Source organism: Puntigrus tetrazona, chromosome 21 (genome assembly GCF_018831695.1).
Source record: "Puntigrus tetrazona isolate hp1 chromosome 21, ASM1883169v1, whole genome shotgun sequence".
NCBI classification, from domain to species: Eukaryota; Metazoa; Chordata; class Actinopteri; order Cypriniformes; family Cyprinidae; genus Puntigrus; species Puntigrus tetrazona.
The window spans coordinates 13,023,560-13,045,169 of NC_056719.1; the positions used below are offsets into that span (position 1 = coordinate 13,023,560).

The 21,610-nt window shown below is 43.9% G+C and overlaps 1 protein-coding gene across 1 annotated transcript; it reads left to right on the forward strand.

The window, feature by feature from the left end:
- Positions 1–4,179: 4,179 nt before the first annotated feature.
- LOC122326015 (pectinesterase inhibitor 10-like) lies at positions 4,180–8,028 on the forward strand. The gene is made up of 3 exons (XM_043220689.1): positions 4,180–6,235; positions 6,300–7,321; positions 8,018–8,028. The coding sequence occupies exons 2-3, from the start codon at positions 6,709–6,711 to the stop codon at positions 8,026–8,028; spliced, it is 624 nt and encodes a 207-aa protein (XP_043076624.1). The 5' UTR covers positions 4,180–6,235; positions 6,300–6,708.
- The last annotated feature ends 13,582 nt before the right edge of the window (positions 8,029–21,610 follow it).

Below are 21,610 nucleotides of genomic sequence, written 5' to 3' on the forward strand. Positions count from 1 at the left end.
AAAAATATATACTATAAACATTCAAGTGTAAAAGGAATTATTTTGTGCAGTGTTGTGTGCAAATCTGTATGTTAAATAAATAAATAAGTGTCCTCAAGTGTCCATGACATGGACTGCCTGGGGGAAGAAACTGTTCCTGTGTCTGGCTGTCCTGGTACTCAGTGCTCTGTAGCGGCGACCAGACGGCAACAGTTCGAAGATGGAGTGTGCAGGATGTGAGGGGTCCAGAGTGATTTTCTTAACCTTTTTTTTTAATGTGGATAGGTACAGTTCTTGGAGAGTGGGGAGGGTTGTACCAATGATTCTCTCAGAAGTCCTGACTACCCTCTGTAGTCTTCTGAGGTCATAGTTAGTAGCTGAGCTGAACCAGACAGTTATGGAAGTGCAGAGGATGGATTGTATGATGGCCGAGTAGAACTGTTTCAGCACCTCCTGTGGCAGGTTGAACTTCCTCAGCTGACGAAGGAAGTACAATCTCTGCTGGGCCTTTTTAACAATGGAGTCGATGTGAGTGTCCCACTTCAGGTCCTGGGAGATTGTGGTGCCCAGGAACCTGAATGACTCCACTGTTGCCACAGTGCTGTCCATGATGGTGAGTGGGGGGAGTGAGTGAGTGGGGGGAGCTCCAAGTTGTTCAGACTGCACCACTCAGCCAGCTCTTTGACCTCCTGTCTGTAAGCAGACTCGTCACCGTCCTGTATGAGGCCGATGACTGTGGTGTCGTCTGCAAACTTCAGGAGTTTGACAGAGGCGTCTTTAGAGGTGCAGTCATTCGTGTAGAGGGAGAAGAGCAGTGGGGAGAGGACACAGCCCTGAGGGGCTCCAGTGCTGGTTGTGCGGGTGCTGGATGAGAATTTTCCCAGCCTCACTACCTGCTGTCTGTCTGTCAGGAAGCTGCTGATCCACTGACAGACGGAGGTGGGCACCGAGAGCTGGGTTAGTTTGGGGTGAAGGAGGTTTGGTATGATGGTGTTGAAGGCCGAACTGAAGTCCACAAACAGGATCCTCACATAAGTCCCTGGTCTGTCTAGGTGTTGCAGAACATAATGCAGTCCCATATTGACTGCATCGTCCACTGACCTGTTTGCTCTGTACGCAAACTGCAGGGGGTCCAGTAGGGGTCCTGTAAAGTCCTTCAGATAACCCAGAACCAGTTTTTCAAATGATTTCATGACCACAGACGTTAGAGCCACGGGTCTGAAATCATTAAGTCCATTAATTTTGGGTTTCTTTGGGATGGGGATGATGGTGGAGCGTTTGAAGCATGAAGGTACTACACACAGCTCCAATGATCTGTTGAAGATCTGAGTGAAGATGGGGGCCAGTTGGTCAGCACAGGTTTTCAGACAGGCTGGAGTCACACCGTCTGGGCCTGGTGCCTTTCTTCTTTTATTCTTCCTGAAGACCTGGCACACGTCATCTTCGCTGAGTTGAAGGGCAGGTGTGGGGGAGAGGGGGATTACAGGAGGTGAGAATGGTTCCTTTTCAAACCTGCAGTAGAACTCGTTCAGGTCGTCTGCCAGTTGTTGATTTGCCACAGTGCTGGGGGGTGGTGTCTTGTAATTGGTGATGTCTTTCAGACCTTTCCACACAGAAGCGGTGTCACTAGAGGAGAACTGGGTGCGAAGCTTTTCAGAATAATTCCTCTTCGCCACTCTGATCTCCTTTTCTAGTGTGTACTTGGCCTGCTTATACAAGGCTCTGTCCCCTATCCTGCGAGCATCTTCTTTGGCTTGACGGAGCTGACTGAGTTTAGCAGTGAACCATGGTTTGTCATTGTTGTAAGTTAAATAAGTCCTGGTAGGAATACATATGTCCTCACAGAAACTAATATATGATGTTACAGTTTCTGTGAGCTCGTCCAGATCTGTGGCAGCAGCTTCAAAGACAGTCCAATCAGTGAGAGAAAAGCAGCTTTGTAAGTCCCACTCTGCTTCGTTAGTCCATCTTTTTACAGTCCTAAGAACAGGTTTAGCTGATTTTAGCTTTTGCCTGTAGGTCGGTATGAGATGGACCAAACAGTGATCAGAAAGTCCCAGGGCAGCTCGTTGGACGGAGTGATAAGCATCCTTTATTATGTGTAGCAGTGATCCAGTATGTTATGGTCTCTGGTTGGACAGGTAACGTGCTGTCTGAATTTTGGCAGTTCACGTGAGAGGTTGGCTTTATTAAAGTCCCCGAGAATGATTAAAACAGAGTCCGGGTGTTGTTGCTCAGTCTCTGTAAACACACACCAGAATAAACGAGCAATACTCCCGCGGCGAGTAGAAAGGCTTGCAGTTAATGAAGAGTGCTTCTACATCGGCGCAACACATCTTCTTTAACACAGTTACATCTGTACACCACCTTTCATTGATGTAAAAGCACGCCCCGCCGCCGATTTCCCGTTAATTCTGCGACGCGATCCGCTCTAAACAGCTGAAAGCCCGGCAGACTTAATGCGCTGTCTGGAATTGCATCGTTTAGCCAGGTTTCCGTGAAACACAGAGCAGCAGAGTTTGAGAAATCCCTGTTAGTCCGGATAAGCAGAAGAAGTTCGTCCATTTTGTTGGGTAGAGAGCGGAGGTTCGCCATGTGAATGCTGGGCAACGGCGTTCGGAGTCCACGTTGTCTGAGTTTCACAAGCGCGCCGCCCGTTTCCCCGTCTCGCGCGCCTTAGGCTTTTGACCAGCACCGCTGCTCCGCTAACTACGATGTTCAACAAGACGTCGGAATAATCAAAGACCGGTGAAATATTTTGCGGAGTGGTCTGCCGAATGTTCAGCAGTTCATCCCTGGTAAAAACGATGGTGTTTGATAAACAAAAAACAGGAAAAACTAACAAAAACAACACGAGCACTTGAGAGCGAAGCACCGAGGCTGCCATTCGCGGCGCCATCTTGGCGTTCATTAGGAATAAGGCATTATATATCATGTGTCTTGTGAACCTATTGTTCTTCACTCTCATGTTTGGTCTCATTTTAAAGGTCTCAGTGCGATTGGTAAATTGGTCTCAATTTCACAGTAATCACTTATATTATGGAGAAGATTAAGAACTTGGTAGAACTGTGTTCTGTTGAGAAGGGGGTGTTGTCCTCCTTTTGGGTCTCTGAAAGTATTCCAGCCAGGTGTGACACTGGAGCACAGGAACCTAAACACCAAAAGGTTTATACAACTACATTTGGTATCTCTTTGTCTGGTCTGAGTATATAAGGAAAGTGACAAAACACAACAAGGTGCGATTCTGTAGCCAGATCGGCCCGTAGTGTGGTGTGTGTTCACATACCCCACACTATGTACTTTTTAAAGACCAGGTATAATGACCTTTTAAGTTTGTTTTATTTTGTTTTGTGTTATTTTTGTACTGCTTATCAGTTGTGCAAATGTTTATCAATTATACCAATTTGGAACCTATTCTTGTCTGGCAAAATAAATGTTAATCTTGGTTAACTTATAATATTGTCTGAAATAACTTTTCTAGTAGGTTAGTGACTTCTGAGGTTTTCCGCATTGTTGGCGTGCTAGGGTGAGTCAGATCAACGATCAATGGATGGAGCCAGGAGCACGTTTTTGAGATCTTGACTTCTGGCCACCAAACTGGCTTAGCATGCTATTACTTAGGGAACGCATAAAAAATTACTCTTTTTGAGTCTATCAAGGAGATGGCTGCATTAAGGTAAGCGATCTACGGGGTAACCTCTGACTAAGACCTGGACTAGCCCAGATGTGTCGTGAGTCTGTTCTGGCCAAACAAGGTCTCTAAGCGACCCAGACTCCTAACGAACGATAAATCGAAACTAGGAAATATTATAGTTAATTAATGATCCAAATTTAATCACAACTAGAGAGATCAGCAGTTACATTTCAATAAATATAAATAAAATCACGAAAGATTGGAGTCAGATAAAATTATGTATAAGGTCAGTACTATAATTGGAAAACCAAAAGATTAATAAATATTAGTTATTTTTAACGAGACGCAAAGAAAAGACCAAACACGCATTGACCTTCGACCAGGGCCTCTGGACTCCGTTCTGCAGGAAAAGGGGGACCCTTACAGTTGGTGACAGTCCCTAGTGATCTCCTATTGTCTGTCGGTGAAGGTCTTTTCAGCACGAGCTCCAAGAAGAGGTTTGAGGTTCTTCCCTATAACTTAGACCGAGGAGATGGGTGTGGAGACACTACAAGGGGTCATTCACACCTCATAACACTGAATGAATAATACCATGACCCCCCAGTGTAGCACTGGATCTAAATTACGCAACACAAATTATGGTAGGCTACATCACCCATCTCCTACACACACATTTTCACTCAAACACACACCTTCATCATTGTAATCGCATGACACATTTACCTGGTACTAAACATAAACTTTCAAGACTAAATTATTAAAATTGATCACATTACACATAATTTCAAACATATAGGATAAATTAAATAGAACTTTTTAATTTCATTTTAAAACGTAATCTTGTGGTCTTATGAAGTTACTGTATGTGAATATCATAAGGTGCATAGGACTTGAATGGCTACAGTCACACAATAGTGAATTACAAATTTTAAAATTGACACATATTCAGCAATGCAGCTTGTCTCCTAGGACTAAACACTTAGGTCCGGTCATTGGCATTGTTACAAACTAGGGGGCCCACTAGTTTACGGCATATGTCTAATGACTATACAAATTCATTTAAACAAGTAAACAATCAAATTTATGTTATTATCAAGTGTGACTGGCCTGCACGTCAAATGCACAGGGAAGGATTGTAGAAACTGAATTACATATATATATATATATACCATCAGCATCGCCCTGGAAACCAACGAGTAGCACCTGGACACTCCCATCACCGGCTGATCGGTCACAGATGGTGCTCGTTACCTGCCGACTTGAAAAAGCCACGAGGCACGCCAGAAGGTTGAGCATAGACTCCCGACAAGCTGCCACTAATGTAGTCTCTTCATTTTCTTCCAGACAGCAGCGTGTGAACTGGTCAGCCTTCACCCCCCAGCACGGACTCACCGCTTCACCAAGTCACCCAGAACAGAGAGAGCACTGCAGCACTTATCACGCCTTGGGACAATAACGCACCCGTATTATTATTTGAATCCACTCTTCGGTGTATTGATTCTGAGCCCTCCTTGCCATGTGTTTCCTTCACCCCGTCACACTAGTGGAGAATGCGGGCAAGTTTGTGAAGGAAAATGTCGGCAAGTGATCTCATTTTCCCCCCAAACTTTTTTTTCTTTCATACCCTTTCATACACTCATCAACATCGTTCGGGCGAGCATCCTGGCCCCAAGGCCGGAATCCAAGGTCTTCATCCTCATAACCTGTGTGAAACACGGCAAGTACCCGCCAGAAGAATCAACCTGACGGCCCTGTCGTTCACCTGGCTCGTTGAAGTTGGCATCGTCAAGGACCTACCTGTTCCTGTGCTGCTAGGATGAGACTGGCCGGGGTTCGACATCCTGTTAGCCACCGCTTCCCAGCTGGCCTACCACAGAGGGAACCGTAGACAACGGAGGTCAGCAAAAGGGACCCAACACCAACCAACGCTGCTGGCTTCTGACAGTGGGAGAGAAGGTGAGTCCCCCTCTCAAAACGCTAATCTTTTCTATGATGTGTTCCAACAGGTTACGGGAGGGGGCTCCTTTGCCAGGGCCCAAAAAAAGGATGACCGGCTAAAACACTGTTGGCCCCAGGTTCGCGTCACAAAGGGAAAGGATGTACGGCCTGGGCCCCATCCTCTCCCACACTTTGTCCAAAATGGCCTATTGTATTGCATCGTCCAGCGGAGGGGGGAGTAGAAATTACTGTTAGTGGTTCCCCAGTCCACAAGCACCTCCTCGTTATCGTGGACTATGCCACCCGATACCCGGAAGCTGTGCCTCTACGAAAAGCCACAGCCAAAGCCATCGCAAAGGAGATCACCTGGGAGATCACTCAGTCTACCTGGGGCCCCAGCCACGTTCCAGCAAATGATGGATATCATCCTCTGGCCCCACCAGTCCTACGCAGCCGCTTACCTCGATGACGTAGTCATTCATTCTGAAACCTCGGAGGATCACATTGATCGACTACGGAAGGTACTGTCCGAGCTCCAACGGGTTGGACTCACAGCCAACCCCTGAAAATGTCACTGGGCACAATTCGAAGCTAAGTACCTGGGTTTTCAAGTCAGGAGGGGTCTCATCTGGCCCCAAGAGAAGAAAGCAGAAGTCGTACGAAATGCCCCAAGACAAGACCCAGGTATGAGCCTTTTTGGGGTTGACGGGCAAATATAGGTGTTTCATCCATAATTTCTCTTTTCTAGTTTCCTCCCTGACAGATCTGACAAGGAAGGGGCAACCCGGAGAAGGTGGTATGGACACCAGCCATGGAGGAGGCGTTCAAGAAGATCAAGGAGGCTTTGCAAGAGGAACTGGATAACATAGATTTAGACTTCGACCTGGCACCACCCCTGTATTCTGAGTTCCTGAGTCCCTCCAGCCATCCTGAATGCCCGCTGATTCAGTCCTGCTGCCCTGAATGCCCGCTGCACTCCCTGCCAGTGCCCGTGCCTCGATCGCTCCCTGCCAGTGCCCGTGCCTCGATCGCTCCCTCCAGTGCCCGCGCAGCCAGCGCTCCCTCCAGTGCCCGCGCAGCCAGCGCTCCCTCCAGTGCCCGCGCAGCCAGCACCGCCTCCAGTGCCCGCGCAGCCAGCACCGCCTCCAGTGTCTACAATGTCTACCTCATCATCCGGCTTTCGAGTCCTGGACTCCACCTCGGCCTGTAGACCCGTCGGCTTCCCCTTGGCTCCTAGCTCCCTCCTCTCCACCGTGGTCCATCAGTCTACCAGCTCCTCCATCGTCCCTCTGAGTCCGCCTTGGTCTGTCGTCGACCATCCGTCGCCTCAGGATTCCTCTCCTCCGGCTTCGCCTCGTCCCTCCATCCCTCCGGCTCTGTCAGGCTCCTCCATCCCTCCGGATCCACCTCAGTCCTCTGTCGCTCTGGCTCCTTCTCGTCCCCCATCTTTGCATTGGTCACCAAAGCCTGCCGCTTCGCCTAGGTCCTCCAGCGCCTCGGTGTCACCCTGGCTCTTTGGCTCTCCGCCTCCACCTCCACCTCAGTCTCCTCCACCACCTGCTCTGCTGCCATCGGTCGCGCCCATGTCGTCATCGGCCATTTCTCCTTCATGGCTCCTCCCTCCGTCGGCTCCACTGTGGACCATCATGGCTGGGTCCTCTGGATCTCCTCCTGCTCCGGACTGTCTCCTCCCTGGCTCCTCCCTCTATCTACACCTTCCTGGACTCTGCCCATCCTGGGGGCCCGTCCTCCACCGGAACCATCTCCCAAGTTACCCGTTTTTTGTTTTTTCAGTGCGAGGACGCACCTTTCGAGAGGGGGGGCACACATGGACTGCCTTTTGTTGTTGTTTTTGTCCTGTGCCATGTGCCCTGTGTGACCTACTTTTAGTTAATTGTCTAATTTGTCGTCAGCTGTGTTTTATTAGTTTAGTAAGTTCCTGTTTGTATTTAAGTTCAAGTTTGATTCTGTTTAATCTTCGGTTCTTGTCTTTAAATGTGTGTGGTTTTTCGTCCTGTCTGCCTGCCTGTCTGCCAGCTAAACAATCTATTGTTTATTCTGTTCGTAGAAGATTAAAACTGTTTAAGTTGACTTTATCCTCGTTAAGTGCTCTCCCGCTAACCACACAGTGACACTTATGTTATTGTAAAAAAACAAACACTGAGGTCTAAACCTTGGGGACCTCAATGGTGGGTACGGCCCTACTCATAATTTAAACAAACGATGTAGTACTTTGATGTCATACACCGATCAGTCACTGCAGCATAAGTCGAACACACCTACTATCTGTAGTGCTGTCCGCAGAATTTTTATGTTTTTTTTTTTTTTTTTTTTTACGTAAATAGAGCGTTCCCAGAAAGTTTTCGGGAAGCTACAGGGAACGTTCTATTTACATTAAGAAAACTTCTGGCTAATCAAAAGAGAACATAGTTTTTCCTTTTTATTTATTCCCTTTTTTACCTCCAGGTTATGAGTGACACCTAGTGGCAGTATGTTAACACAATATTTTAAGATAACACAAGTTGCTTGCAATTTCACCTGAGACATCTTGATCTTCTCAAACTCACGAGACAAACATATCCAACATGTTAGAACAGTTCTATCCAGTTTATTTGAAAACCAACTTTATGTCAAAGCTGAGAAGTGTTAGTTTGATGTTACCCAAACCTCTTTCCTGGGGTATCAGATAAGCCCTCAAGGAGTCAGTCAACAGTGAAAGGACTACAGAGGTTCTTTTGTTTTGCAAACTTTTACCGGCGATTCATCCGGAACTACAGTGTGGTCGCAGCCCTTCATACCTCACTTCTCCAATTGCTCCTGTCTGCTGAGGCTCGATTGCTCCTGTCTGCTGAGAGGTTGGTTTGTTTGTAGCTGCGTGTAGCTTCGCTTTTCAATTTATCACCTCTTCTCTAACGATCAAATATAATTTAACTGTGTACATATCGTTGATACTATCAAATTAATCTAACTAATTAGACTGCTGTTAGTTCGTTCGCTTTAATCTAAAACTCGGCGGTGAGTTAGTACTCGTTAGCCGATTCACTTTCGCTCCCACCCGCGTTTTCGCGCCTATTGTGGGCTTTTTTTTCCCCCCGCTCCTGTTCATTTGATCCTCGCGCTCGTTCGCTCCATTTTCACAAGCTCATCAAAATAAGAGTGGTAAATGAATCCTTACGATGAGTAAATGGCTTCTCCCTGCATCGTCACTTGCACCGTCTGTCACATGTATAGTTTATCCTTCTCTGTTAGCGATCAGGGATTCACGTGTGATAAATGCAGGGAAATTGCTAGGCTGACAGAGAAAGTTTTAGAATTAGAGACACGTATCCATACTTTAATTGAGGACAGTAAGAATGCGAGGGCTGTAGATACTGCTTTGGATGCGACTAGTACAGTGAATCGTGTACATTGTTCGGTTCCAGCTTCAGAGCCCCTGCAGCAGGGCAATTGGGTGACCGTGAGGCGGGCTAGTCGCGGGTCAAAACACCGCTCTTCCGTTCCGGTTAGAACATCAAACAGGTTCTCCCCACTCAGTGACGCACCCACTGAGAAACCTGATCAAAGTGCTCTAGTAATTGGCGATTCTATTTATGCGGAACGTGAAAATAGAGACACCAGCCACCATAGTCCAATGCTTACCGGGAGCCAGAGCGTCTGACATCTTGTCAAATTTAAAAGTGCTGGCTAATGCTAAACGTAAATTTTGTAAGATTGTTATTCACGTCGGCGCTGATGATGTTCGACTTCGCCAGTCGGAGATCACTAAAAATAATATTAAAGAGGTGTGTGAATTTGCAAGCACGATGTCGGACAATGTAATATGCTCTGGTCCCCTCCCTGCTTACCGGGGTGATGAGATTTACAGCAGATTGCTGGGTCTCAATGGCTGGATGTCTAAGTGGTGCCCGCAGAACAACATAGGCTTTATAGACAATTGGATGAGTTTCTGGGGCAGACCTGACCTGTTGAAAAGAGATGGTCTTCATCCCTCTTGGGGTGGTGCCGCTCTTCTATCTAGAAATATGGCATATAGTCTTATAGCTCCAACATGACCAACTAGTGCCCAGGTCAGGAAGCAGACAGACCGGCTAAACCGACCGTCTGCTAGCTGCCTCACGTCACAGAAGGCAGTTAATTCTCAGCACATAGAGACTCTTTCACCTAGATATCACACTATAGAGACTGTGTCTGTTCCCGAATTAGAATATGCAGAGAACGTCCAAACCTAATCAAAAGCAATAATTTAATTAATGTCCAACAAATTAAAACTACCTATAATTCAAATAAGCAAACGATAAAACTTGGCTCGCTAAATATTAGATCACTTTCCACAAAAGCACTTTATGTATATGATTTGATCAATGATCAGAAGCTAGATTTGCTTTGTTTGACAGAAACCTGGCTAAAACCAGATGATTATATTACTCTAAATGAATCTACCCCCAAAATTATTTCTATAAAAATGAGCCACGTTTAAAAGGTAGAGGGGAGGTGTTGCTACAATTTATAACAATATTCTTAGTTCTTCTCAGAGGCAGGCTTTAAGTATAACTCATTTGAAGTTTTGGTGCTGCATATAACATTATCTACAGCATCATGTGCTAGTGATAAATCTTCTGTCATGTTTGTACTGGCTACTGTATACAGGCCACCAGGGCACAGCACAGATTTCATTAAAGAATTTGCTGATTTTCTAACTGAGTTAGTACTGGTCGCAGATAAAGTCTTAATTGTTGGCGATTTTAATATCCATGTTGATAATGAAAAGACTCATTAGGATCAGCTTTCTTAGACATTTTGAACTCCGTTGGGGTTAGACAACACGTCTCTGGACCTACTCATTGTCAAAATCATACTCTAGATCTAATACTGTCACATGGAATAGATGTTAAAATGGTTGAAGTACTGCAGCAAAGTGATGACATTTCAGATCACTATCTAGTCTTGTGTGAACTCTGTATAGTTAAACCTGTAAACTCTGCACCTTATTACAAGTATGGTAGAACCATCACTTCCACCACAAAAGAAAGCTTTCTAAATAACCTTCCTGACTTATCTCAATTCCTTAGCTCATCCAATACGACTTGAAAAACTTGATGATGTAACAGAAACTATGCACTCTCTTTTTCTAGCACTTTAGATACAGTTGCTCCTTTGCACTTAAAAAGATAAAAGAAAACAATCTGACTCCATGGTATAATGACAACACACGCACCCTAAAGAGAGCAGCCCGGAAAATGGAGCGCAGGTGGAGAAAAACCAAATTAGAAGTATTTCGTATTGCCTGGCGGGAGAGTATGCTGTCATACAGAAAAGCATTAAAAATTGCAAGATCTGATTATTTTTCATCCCTTTAGAAGAAGAAAACAAACACAACCCCGGTATTTATTCAGTACAGTAACTAAATTAACAAAAAATAAAGCATCAACCGGTGCTAAAATTCCCCAAGAGTATAGCTGCAATGAGTTCATGAATTTCTTTACTTCTAAGATTGATACCATCAGAGATAAAATTGTAACTATGCAGCCGTCAACTACAGTCTCACATCAGATAGTGAGCTTTAGAACCCCTGAGGAAAAATTACACTCTTTCTCTATTATAGGAGAAGAAGACTTGTACAAACTTGTTAAATCATCTAAACCAGCAACATGTATGTTAGACCCTGTTCCATCTAAACTATTAAAAGATCTGCTTCCAGAAGTCATAGATCCTATTTTGAACATTATTAATTCATCATTGTCATTAGGTTATGTTCCCAAAACCTTTAAACTGGCTGTAGTTAAACCTCTCATTAAGAAACCACATCTTGATCCCAAAGACTTAGTATATTACAGACCAATCTCTAATCTCCCTTTTCTGTCAAAGATACTAGAAAGGTAGTATCCTCACAACTGTATTGCTTTTTAGAAAAAAATGGTGTCTGTGAGGATTTCCAATCAGGTTTTAGACCGTACCATAGTACTGAGACTGCTCTCATTAGAGTTACTAATGACCTGCTTCTATCATCTGATCGTGGTTTTATCTCGTTATTAGTGCTATTAGATCTTAGCGCAGCATTCGATACTATCGATCACAACATTCTCTTGGATAGACTCGAAAACTATGTTGGCATTAGAGGAAGCGCCTTAGCATGGTTTAAATCATATCTATCTGACCGCTATCAGTTTGTGGCATTAAATGAGGAGGTATCATATCGATCAAAAGTGAAATATGGAGTTCCTCAAGGCTCAGTGCTAGGACCGTTACTTTTCAACCTGTACATGTTACCTCTGGGAGATATTATCAGGAGTCATGGTGTTAGTTTTCACTGTTATGCTGATGATACTCAGCTCTATATTTCAGCGCAGCCTGTTGTTACACACCAAATTGAGAATCTAACAGAATGCATAGTCGATATAAAAAGCTGGATGATGAGTAACTTCTTAATGTTAAATTCTGAAAAAACAGAGGTGCTAATAATTGGACCTAAAAACCCCACATATAATAATCTAGAACACAGCCTATCACTTGATGGCTGCTCTGTTAATTCTTCATCGTCAGTTAGGAACCTAGGTGTGCTGTTTGACCGCAATCTTTCCTTTGAAAATCATGTTTCTGGCATCTGTAAAACTGCGTTTTTCCATCTTAAAAATATATCTAAATTACGACCTATGCTTTCAACCTCTAATGCAGAAATATTAATTCATACGTTTATGACCTCAAGGTTAGATTATTGCAATGTTTTATTGGGTGGTTGTTCTGCACGCTTAATAAACAAACTTCAGCTAGTCCAAAACGCAGCAGCCAGAGTCCTTACTAGAACAAGGAAGTATGATCATATTAGCCCGGTTCTGTCAACACTGCACTGGCTCCCTATCAAACATCGAATAGATTTTAAAATCTTATTAATTACCTATAAAGCCCTGAATGGTTTAGCTCCTCAATACTTGAGCGAGCTCTTATCACATTATAGTCCTGCACGTCCGCTGTGTTCTCAAAACTCTGGCCATTTGATAATACCTAGAATATCAAAATCAACTGCGGGCGGCAGATCATTTTCCTATCTAGCACCTAAACTCTGGAACCATCTCCCTAACTCTGTTCGGGAAGCAGACACACTCTGCCAGTTTAAATCTAGATTAAAGACACATCTTTTTAACTTAGCCTACACATAACACACCAACACGCCTTTTATTATTCAAATCCGTTAAAGGATTTTTAGGCTGCATTACTTAGATTTGCTGGAACCGGGAACACTACTCCTAAAATACGATGTACTTGTGACATCGTAAAAGAATGGCGTCTTACGCTAATATTAGTCCTGTCTCTTTCTCAATCTGTTTTCAGTTTGTATCCAGACTAGATGGTGGATCAGCACCCAGAGATTATGTTCATCAGAGACCAGAATACCTAGATGCGCCCCGTGGACCAATCACCAGATCCTGATGCACACACGCACACGCACACACTAAGTCATTTACACTACCTGACACAGCTGCGTTTAAAATTGAACTGGAAGTTAAGTGCTGGGCGTCCGGTCAGAGGAGAACTGACCCCAACTGAATCTGGTTTCTCCCAAGGTTTTTTTTTCTCCATTCTGTATGCATGGGGTTTTGTTTCCTTGCCGCTGTCGCCTCTGGCTTGCTTGGTTGGGGACACTTAACTTCTAGTGACTATCGTTGAATTGACTACAGAGACCGTCTCTGCATTTAATAAGAAATTGGTCACTCTCGTCATTATACATCCCTGTCATTATACTGTACAGTGCTTTGATGCAACCTGTGTTGTTAAAAGCGCTATATAAATAAAAATGATTGATTGATTGATTGATTGACTTCTCAGGGGAAAACTCTCCAAACTACACCTGGACTCCTGAAGCAAGCCAAGCTTTCACCTCCCTCAAGCAAAAGTTCACCTCAGCCCCCATTCTTAAACACCCCAATCCTAACCCCCCCTTTATCCTTGAAAGTAGATGCCTCAGATTGTGGAATTGGAGCAGTACTGTCCCAGAGATCAGGTCCAACCAATAAATTATATCCATGTGCCTTTTTCTCCTTTCACCACTGCTGAAAGGAATTACAACGTTGGTAATAAAGATCTCTTGGCAATGAAAGCAGACATTGAAGAATGGCGACATTGGCTTGAGGGAGCTATACACCCATTTCAAGTCATAACCGACCACTGCAACCTAGAATACATAAAAGGAGCGTTTAAACCCCCATCAAGCCCGGTCTACTTCAGCCACTACTGTTGGGTCTGGATGCCCCTTTAAGGTTCTTTACCACCCCGAAGACAACTCAATAATTCAAGACTCAATAAGAGACACGAGAATTTGTTCCAAATGTGTAACTTGCAAGTGACGTCGCTTCAGTTGCAAGGGAAGCAAACTGTTTCCAGCTCTCTTCAGTTTGCTTCTGAAACGCAGCCCCTCACACATCTTTATTTATACATAAAGAAAAAGCCACCCCCATAAAAAGGTTACAATAGGGCACATTCCTTTCTTGTGGGTGCTTGATCCTGATTAGATATCATTTAGGCGGAATCTGCTTGGGGGTGAGTTCAGCAAGAGTTCATCAAGGTGTCGGCTCTGGACAGTGTCCTGTCCTTTGTGAGCGTGTTGCCAAACTCTTTACACACACACACACACAGAAGTTCTTCAAAAACCATATTGATATATGAGACAATAATGTCAATAAAAGTACAAAACAAGAATAGTAGTTCCAACATTTCCCTCCTGTTTGACATTATTACACAATGATCATCAGAAACCTCCACTTCTCTGCAGTCTTACTTCACTGTACAGGGGAGCCCTTTGAACCCCTAGTCTAGCATATTCCCTGCCTGACAGGGGCTCTTTCCCTGTTCTTCCTGTCCCTCGGGCCTCCTGCTGTAGCAGAGTGTAAGACACAATTGTGTTAGCAAGCATTTTTTTTTTTGTAACATTGATCTGATACAAGGGATTACACAGGTCCTGAATAAACAAAACAAAATCAAAACAACAATGATAGAAGCACAGATTTTCAAAAGATTTTTCCACCAGCTTCCTGAATTAAGCCATGACAGGGGATCCCACTCTGATCCCACTCTACTATCTCTGGCCATTACCAACCACAAGTTGGGAATGTACGTACAACAGCTTTCCACATCCACTCGTCCGGGTGGCTGTCTGTCCATCTTTTCAGTCTCACAATGTTCCTTTTCACAGTTTCGATGATGATGGTGAGGAGGGCAGCAAAACCTACTACACACCCGAGTCCACTTACCACCCATCTGGGTTGGGGAACCCTGAGACCCATAGCTGGGAGTGAGGGATTAGTTGGTTTCTTCAGCAGCCAAAGGTTTTGATACCGGCCGACTTCCACCCTCACTCGAGTCCCAGGCATTCAGCAGTTTACAGTGGCTCTGGTGAATCCACGTGGCTTTCTCAGCGATTTTCAATGCCGTGGGTGTGGTCAGGAATACAGTATACGGCCCCTCCCACCTTGGTGACGACCAGTTCTTTCGTTTGATGACTTTCATCAACATGCTGTCACCCGGTTTCACCTTTTGATCCTGTGGAGACAAAGGAGTATCTGGCAGGCCATTTGCACCTGCAACATCCATCAATTTCAGCATCTTACTCATAGCTTTTGCTACTGTCAGTGCGTCAGCCTGCTTGCTTGGTACAATTTCTACCCATTTAGAAAAAGGGTCAATCAGGACCAGACAATATTTATACTGTTGACATGGTGATAATTCAATGAAGTCCATGTGAATAAATTGAAAAGGGTGTTCTGGTGTTGGAAATTTACAGCGCTTAGGCCTAAATTTCCCTGTGAGTTGTGTTTGCAGCAGATCAAGCATGATCTACAAAAATTTTTGAGTAATTTATAAAGCCTGGTGCATAGAAGTATTGTTCTACCCTGTGCACCATCCCTCCTGTTGACACATTCGCTTGCCTATGTGTCAATACTGCGGCTGTTTTAAACAAACTTCGTGATGAACATATTTTGCCTTTATATCTATAAAGTTAATTTCTCAATTCATCCCCTTCTTTGATCCACAGTTGTTGCTCTGTCTTAGGTTTCAGTGGTAATACCTTTACCAACCTGCACAAGGTCACCTATCAGGGCTAAGACCTGGGCCTGGGCTGTCTTAGACTTCCTATCTTTTAACACCTCTTGAGCTTGTGCAGCATAATTCATGATGGGTGTTACCCCATCGGTGGGTGTATTAACATTGTGCTTTCTAATAAAGCTGGAGATTGCTGGTAGAAAACCTGTGAGGAGGGCCTGTTTTAGGTGCTGTTGATAAGGGCTTGCTGCATCATCATTTATTGGTATTCCACTATTAGCTTGGAACACGGTTTCCATTCTTGATCTGTATTCGAATACATCTTCACCTTCTTTCTGTCTACATTGTGCTATTTTTGCATAGTCTGGCCTAGTAGCCAAACCAGTGGTGATTCTCAGGCATACTGCATCAAATGCATTAGTTAAAACATTTGAATTGGGTGCTAATGTTTCACCTCCAGCATTCTGTCCAGTATAGTCTCCCCTTACGGCTCCATATCGATGTTTCAGACCCATTCTCAGCACCATATTTATTTCTGTTCCATTCAAATTGTAAGTGGTGACCAACATTTTAAGGTTATCTACCCATTGTATTATGTTATCGAGAGGACCTAGTCCATCGACTGCCTCTTTCAGCTCATTTTGGGACCAGGGCCTATAAACCAACATGCATCTATTTTGGTCCCCATTCACTCCAAAATGAGGATTTGGGACCTGAATGGATGGGTAAAATTGACCCTGATCATGTTGGGGTATGTATGGTGGTGGGGAAGAGGTCCTTTACTATAGCCATATTTCTGTTCATGTGCATGTAAAGCACTGACAGATTCATCATATGATGTTTGTTTGGGGCTAAATGCAGCATTTGTTGCAGTACTAGGGGTCCCTATATCTTTCTTTGTGTCATCTGCGTGTATTGTTTGTTCTGTTTCATTCTGTATTCTGCGTATTTGCTCTATTCTTTGTTCCTCTCGTCGTGCCTCCTGTGCACGTAGTGCGAGAGGTCGGCCCACTATGTCACCTGGATCTTCTTTTTGTAATGCACAAAACTGAGCCTTTTGATTTACTTTTCTCTCCCTCTCCTGAGATCTTCTTCCAGCCTGCTCTAACCATTTCATTGCTTCAATTATTTGTAATTCGTACACCGAGCTTTTACTTCCCTTTTTTAATGAGATGCATATTGTTAGAGCCTCAACCAATCTACTGCACTCAGGCAGAATTAACTTGCCTTGAAACCATGGATATTTCTTTGTCCATTCCACCAGGTATCTGCAGCTACCCGGGGCATATGTTTCCATAAATTTAGCATCTCCCGACAGTTTACTGTTATCGTTCCCCATTTTTTAGGTATGATTCAACGATAAACCACACGTTGAATGAAATCGTCCACTATACCAAGCTTCTACAGGCACTAATAGTCTGCGGGTATAGCCGTTTCACTCAACCAGTTTTCTCAATTTTGAATCATACCACCCCTTTAAATTCTATGTGAAAGTCACTGTTTCACGATAATGTGAAGAAAGATTCAACTAGTGACTTTTCCTAATGTTCCCCCTTTAATTTATTGATTTCCTTGTAAAATCAATAACATACATACTATCATTCATACCATTCACACAAAATTTTCCTCAGTCGGCGACAAAGCGTATCTAACGTTTTGCTCAGAAATTTTAATCTGTTGCGGAACTGACATCTGGCGGGCATCTAGCCTCGTCCCGGCGAAACTTATCGCTGTGTAACTAACACTCAATCAGAAAAACACTGAGATGTAGGCATCTAGCCTTATGAGTCAACAACAAGACGTATCTAACATTTTACACAGAAATTTTTATTCTATTGCAGCAATCAGAAGAAAAACACTGAAATGTAGACATCTAGCCTTATGAGTCGACAACAAGACGTATCTAACATTTTACACAGAAATTTTTATTCTGTTGCAGCAATCAGAAGAAAAACACTGAAATGTAGACATCTAGCCTTGTGGGTCAGCGAAAAAGCGCATCTAACGTTTTACTCAGAAATTTTATTCTGTTGCGGAACTGACATCTAGTCGGGCATCTAGCCTCGTCCGGGCGAAACTTATCGCTGTGTAACTAACACTCAATCAGAAAAACACTGACATGTAGACATCTAGCCTCATGGGTCGACGACAAAACGTATCTAACTTTTTACTTAGAATCTGTTGCGGAACTGACATCTAGCCGGGCATCTAGCCTCGTCCGGAGCGAAACTTATCGCTCAGTGTAACTAACACTCAATCAGAAAACAGGCATCTAGCCTTGTCCGGGACACAACTCTATTGCATGCATTCAAACGACGATTTATAATTACCTGATTAGCGCTGAGAAGTCTTCTGTAAGTGGTCACCGTCAGACAGCGCAGAGAAGTAGATTTTTGCAGACAGAGATTCACTGACCTCCCACGAATTCACGAGGGAGGTTTTTAGACAGGCGTCTATTGCCCGACTCTGCGCAGAGATATTCTCTCAGGTCCTCTCCGTCCTCCTCTTCTCTGATCTGCCATGTTGGTAACCGGGCGGAAACACCAAATTAATGTTGGGTCTGGATGCCCCTTTAAGGTTCTTTACCTGCCCGAAGACAACTCAATAATTCAAGACTCAATAAAAGACACGAGAATTTGTTCCAAATGTGTAACTTGCAAGTGACGTCGCTTCAGTTGCAAGGGAAGCAAACTGTTTCCAGCTCTCTTCAGTTTGCTTCTGAAAACGCCCCTCACACATCTTTATTTATACATAAAGAAAAAGCCACCCCCATAAAAAGGTTACAATAGGGCACATTCCTTTCTTGTGGGTGCTTGATCCTGATTAGATATCATTTAGGCGGAATCTGCTTGGGGGTGAGTTCAGCAAGAGTTCATCAAGGTGTCGGCTCTGGACAGTGTCCTGTCCTTTGTGAGCGTGTTGCCAAACTCTTTACACACACACACAGAAGTTCTTCAAAAACCATATTGATATATGAGACAATAATGTCAATAAAAGTACAAAACAAGAATAGTAGTTCCAACAACTACCCATTCCACAATGACGCTGGTCCCACCTGTACATCGATTTCATTACCAACCTACTCCCCTCTAATCACTACACCACCATCTTAGTGATTATTGACCGCTTCTCAAAGTCATGCAGGCTAATCCCCTTAAAGGGGCTCCCCACTGCCATGGAAACCGCCCTTGCACTATTTCACCATGGTCAAGTGGAACGTCTAAACCAAGAAATAGGCAGATATCTTATCTAGTTATTGTAGTCAAGAGCAGAATAGATGCGCAGACTTCCTCCCATGGGCAGAATATTCTCAAAACTCCTTAACACATTCTTCCACCAGCCTAACCCCCTTCCAGTGCGTCCTGGGGTCCTGGGTAGCCGTCCGGGACATTCTGGATCCATCACTCGTTGAAAAGTTGCAAAGAGCCAGATCTGACCGCCCAGCACCACAACCACAAGGACGACCATGGGGACGTCCTAATAGAGCTCCAGGAGTTGCTCCTAGAGGGGGGGATTCGGTAACACCTGGCCACCAGAGGGCACTCGAATACTAGCTTGACTCACCCTTTACCGCTTCTTGGGTAACTTCCTGTTTTAGGGCTTCCTGTTTTAAGAGTCTAAACAGAGACTCTTCCACCTATGCTTTGCGAAGTATTGCCAGTCTCACTGCCTTACCGAGCATGTTTTCCTATTCTTCTGATTGCTACCACATGTATGACCTTACCTGTTTGTTTCACCTTCGTCTCTTGGATTCTGTTTGCCTACTGTGTTTGCCTGTTCGGATTGCTACCCTTGTTAACCATTCACCGCCTGCCTACTGACTCTGTACTCGGATCTTCCTTGAAAGTGTTTGCCTTGAACCTGTGACTGTGAGGAACACTAGTCATGGGTCAAAAGCTCTTCCGTTCTGATCAGAACATCTAACAGATTCTCCCCACTCAGTGACACACCCACTGAGAAACCTGATGAAAGTGCTCTAGTAATTGGCGATTCCATTGTACGGAACATGAGACACCAGCTACCATAGTCCAATGATGTTCGACTTTGCTAGTTGGCGATCACTAAACATTATGTTACAGAGGTGTGTGAACTAGCAAGTACGATGTCAGGCACTGCAATATGTTCTAGTCCCCTCCCTGCCTAATAGAGTGATGAGATTCACAGCAGACTGCTGGTTCTCAATGGTTGGATGAATAAGTGGTGAGCACAGAATAACATAGGTTTCATAGACAATTGGATGAGTTTCTGGGGCAGACCTGACCTATTGAAAAGAGATGGTCTTCATCCCTGCTGGGGAAAAATTCCATTTTCTATTATAGGAGAGGAAGAATTGTACAAACTTGTTAAATCATCAAAACCAGCAACATGTATGTTAGACCCTATTCCATCTATACTATATCTATGCCTATACTATGTGAGTGTGCATGACTGCATGACTGAATATCAGTGATCATTCTCAAGTGATCAGCATTCACTGCTGCTGTTGTAGTTAGCAGTCAGGAAAGGACAGGGAGTTTGCGAACATAAATTAAGCCCAAAATACAGGATGTCCCAGCTAATATGGGGCAGTTGGCAATCCAACTATTTACACACATGCAAGGGAACAAACATCATGTATTTTGGCCTTAATTTATGTTCCATACGTGACCTCCATGTCCTGTTTCCTGATTGCTAACTACAACAGCAGCAGTGCTGAATGCTGATCACTAATACCTGTGTAGTATTATACCTTTTATTAATTATGATAACTATGAATTATCATTTGAATTAGCCCTTAGTTCAAGTTTGAATTGAATCTTAAAAGATTCACGTTAGTGTGCAATTCAAATATACATTTAAATCACCTAATACGTCCAGCGTTTTAGGGCAATTTAAATGTATGTTACCAATATGAATTTACTCTGTGATCAGCAAAATAAATCAATTGGACTTTACTCGTTTATCTGATTTTAGCTTACCTCGAGCAGGTAGCAACGGATCTGGGCATGAGTTTAACTTTCCAGTCACATAACACACAAACAAGAATTCGTAATAATGAAACAAAATTTATTAATCAATACCTACTAGTTGACAAGACTACACTGGGAAGACTAAACATACACACACACACACATACACATACATTCATACACGCATTCACGGGTTGGAAGGGAAAATGGATAATTGTCTGTCCAAAGTCTGTTAGCTAGTTCTGAGATCGCACTAAGAGCACCAACAAAGCAAAGTTAGGTTTTAGCTTTGCTTATATGTGTCTGCGCCGATTCAGTAAAGAGATGAAAAGGTAGTTTTACCACTCGGCTTGTCTGGGGAAATCCATGCTTGCTGATTGGTCAGGCTCGTCCGTGGGATGACGTGGTCGGGCTTTCCCGGGCCGTTCGAACTTTCTCGACTCTCAACTCAGAGAGCTCTGTTCCTGCGTTTTGACGTGCAAGTTTTGGGCCGTGCCCTGGGCAGTTGTCCAATCCCGATGTCAAAGGGGCGTGTCTGTTGGTTCTGGATGCCCCTTTAAGGTTCTTTACCACCCCGAAGACAACTCAATAATTCAAGACTCCATAAGAGACACGAGAATTTGTTTCAAATGTGTAACTTGCAAGTGACATTGCTTCAGTTGCAAGGGAAGTAAACTGTTTCCAGCTCTCTTCAGTTTGCTTCTGAAACGCAGCCCCTCACACATCTTTATTTATACATAAAGAAAAAGCCACCCCCATAAAAAGGTTATAATAGGGCACATTCCTTTCTTGTGGGTGCTTGATCCTGATTAGATATCATTTAGGCGGAATCTGCTTGGGCGTGGGTTCAGCAAGGTGTCGGCTCTGGACAGTGTCCTGTCCTTTGTGAGCGTGTTGCCAAACTCTTTACACACACACAGAAGTTCTTTAAAACCATATTGATATATGAGACAATAATGTCAAATAAAAGTACAAGACAAGAATAGTAGTTCCAACAGTGTCCACGCCTGCTTTTGACTCCGGTTTCGTGCATATTTTATCCCAGTTAGAACTGTCATTCTGCATTTCTGTTTCTTAT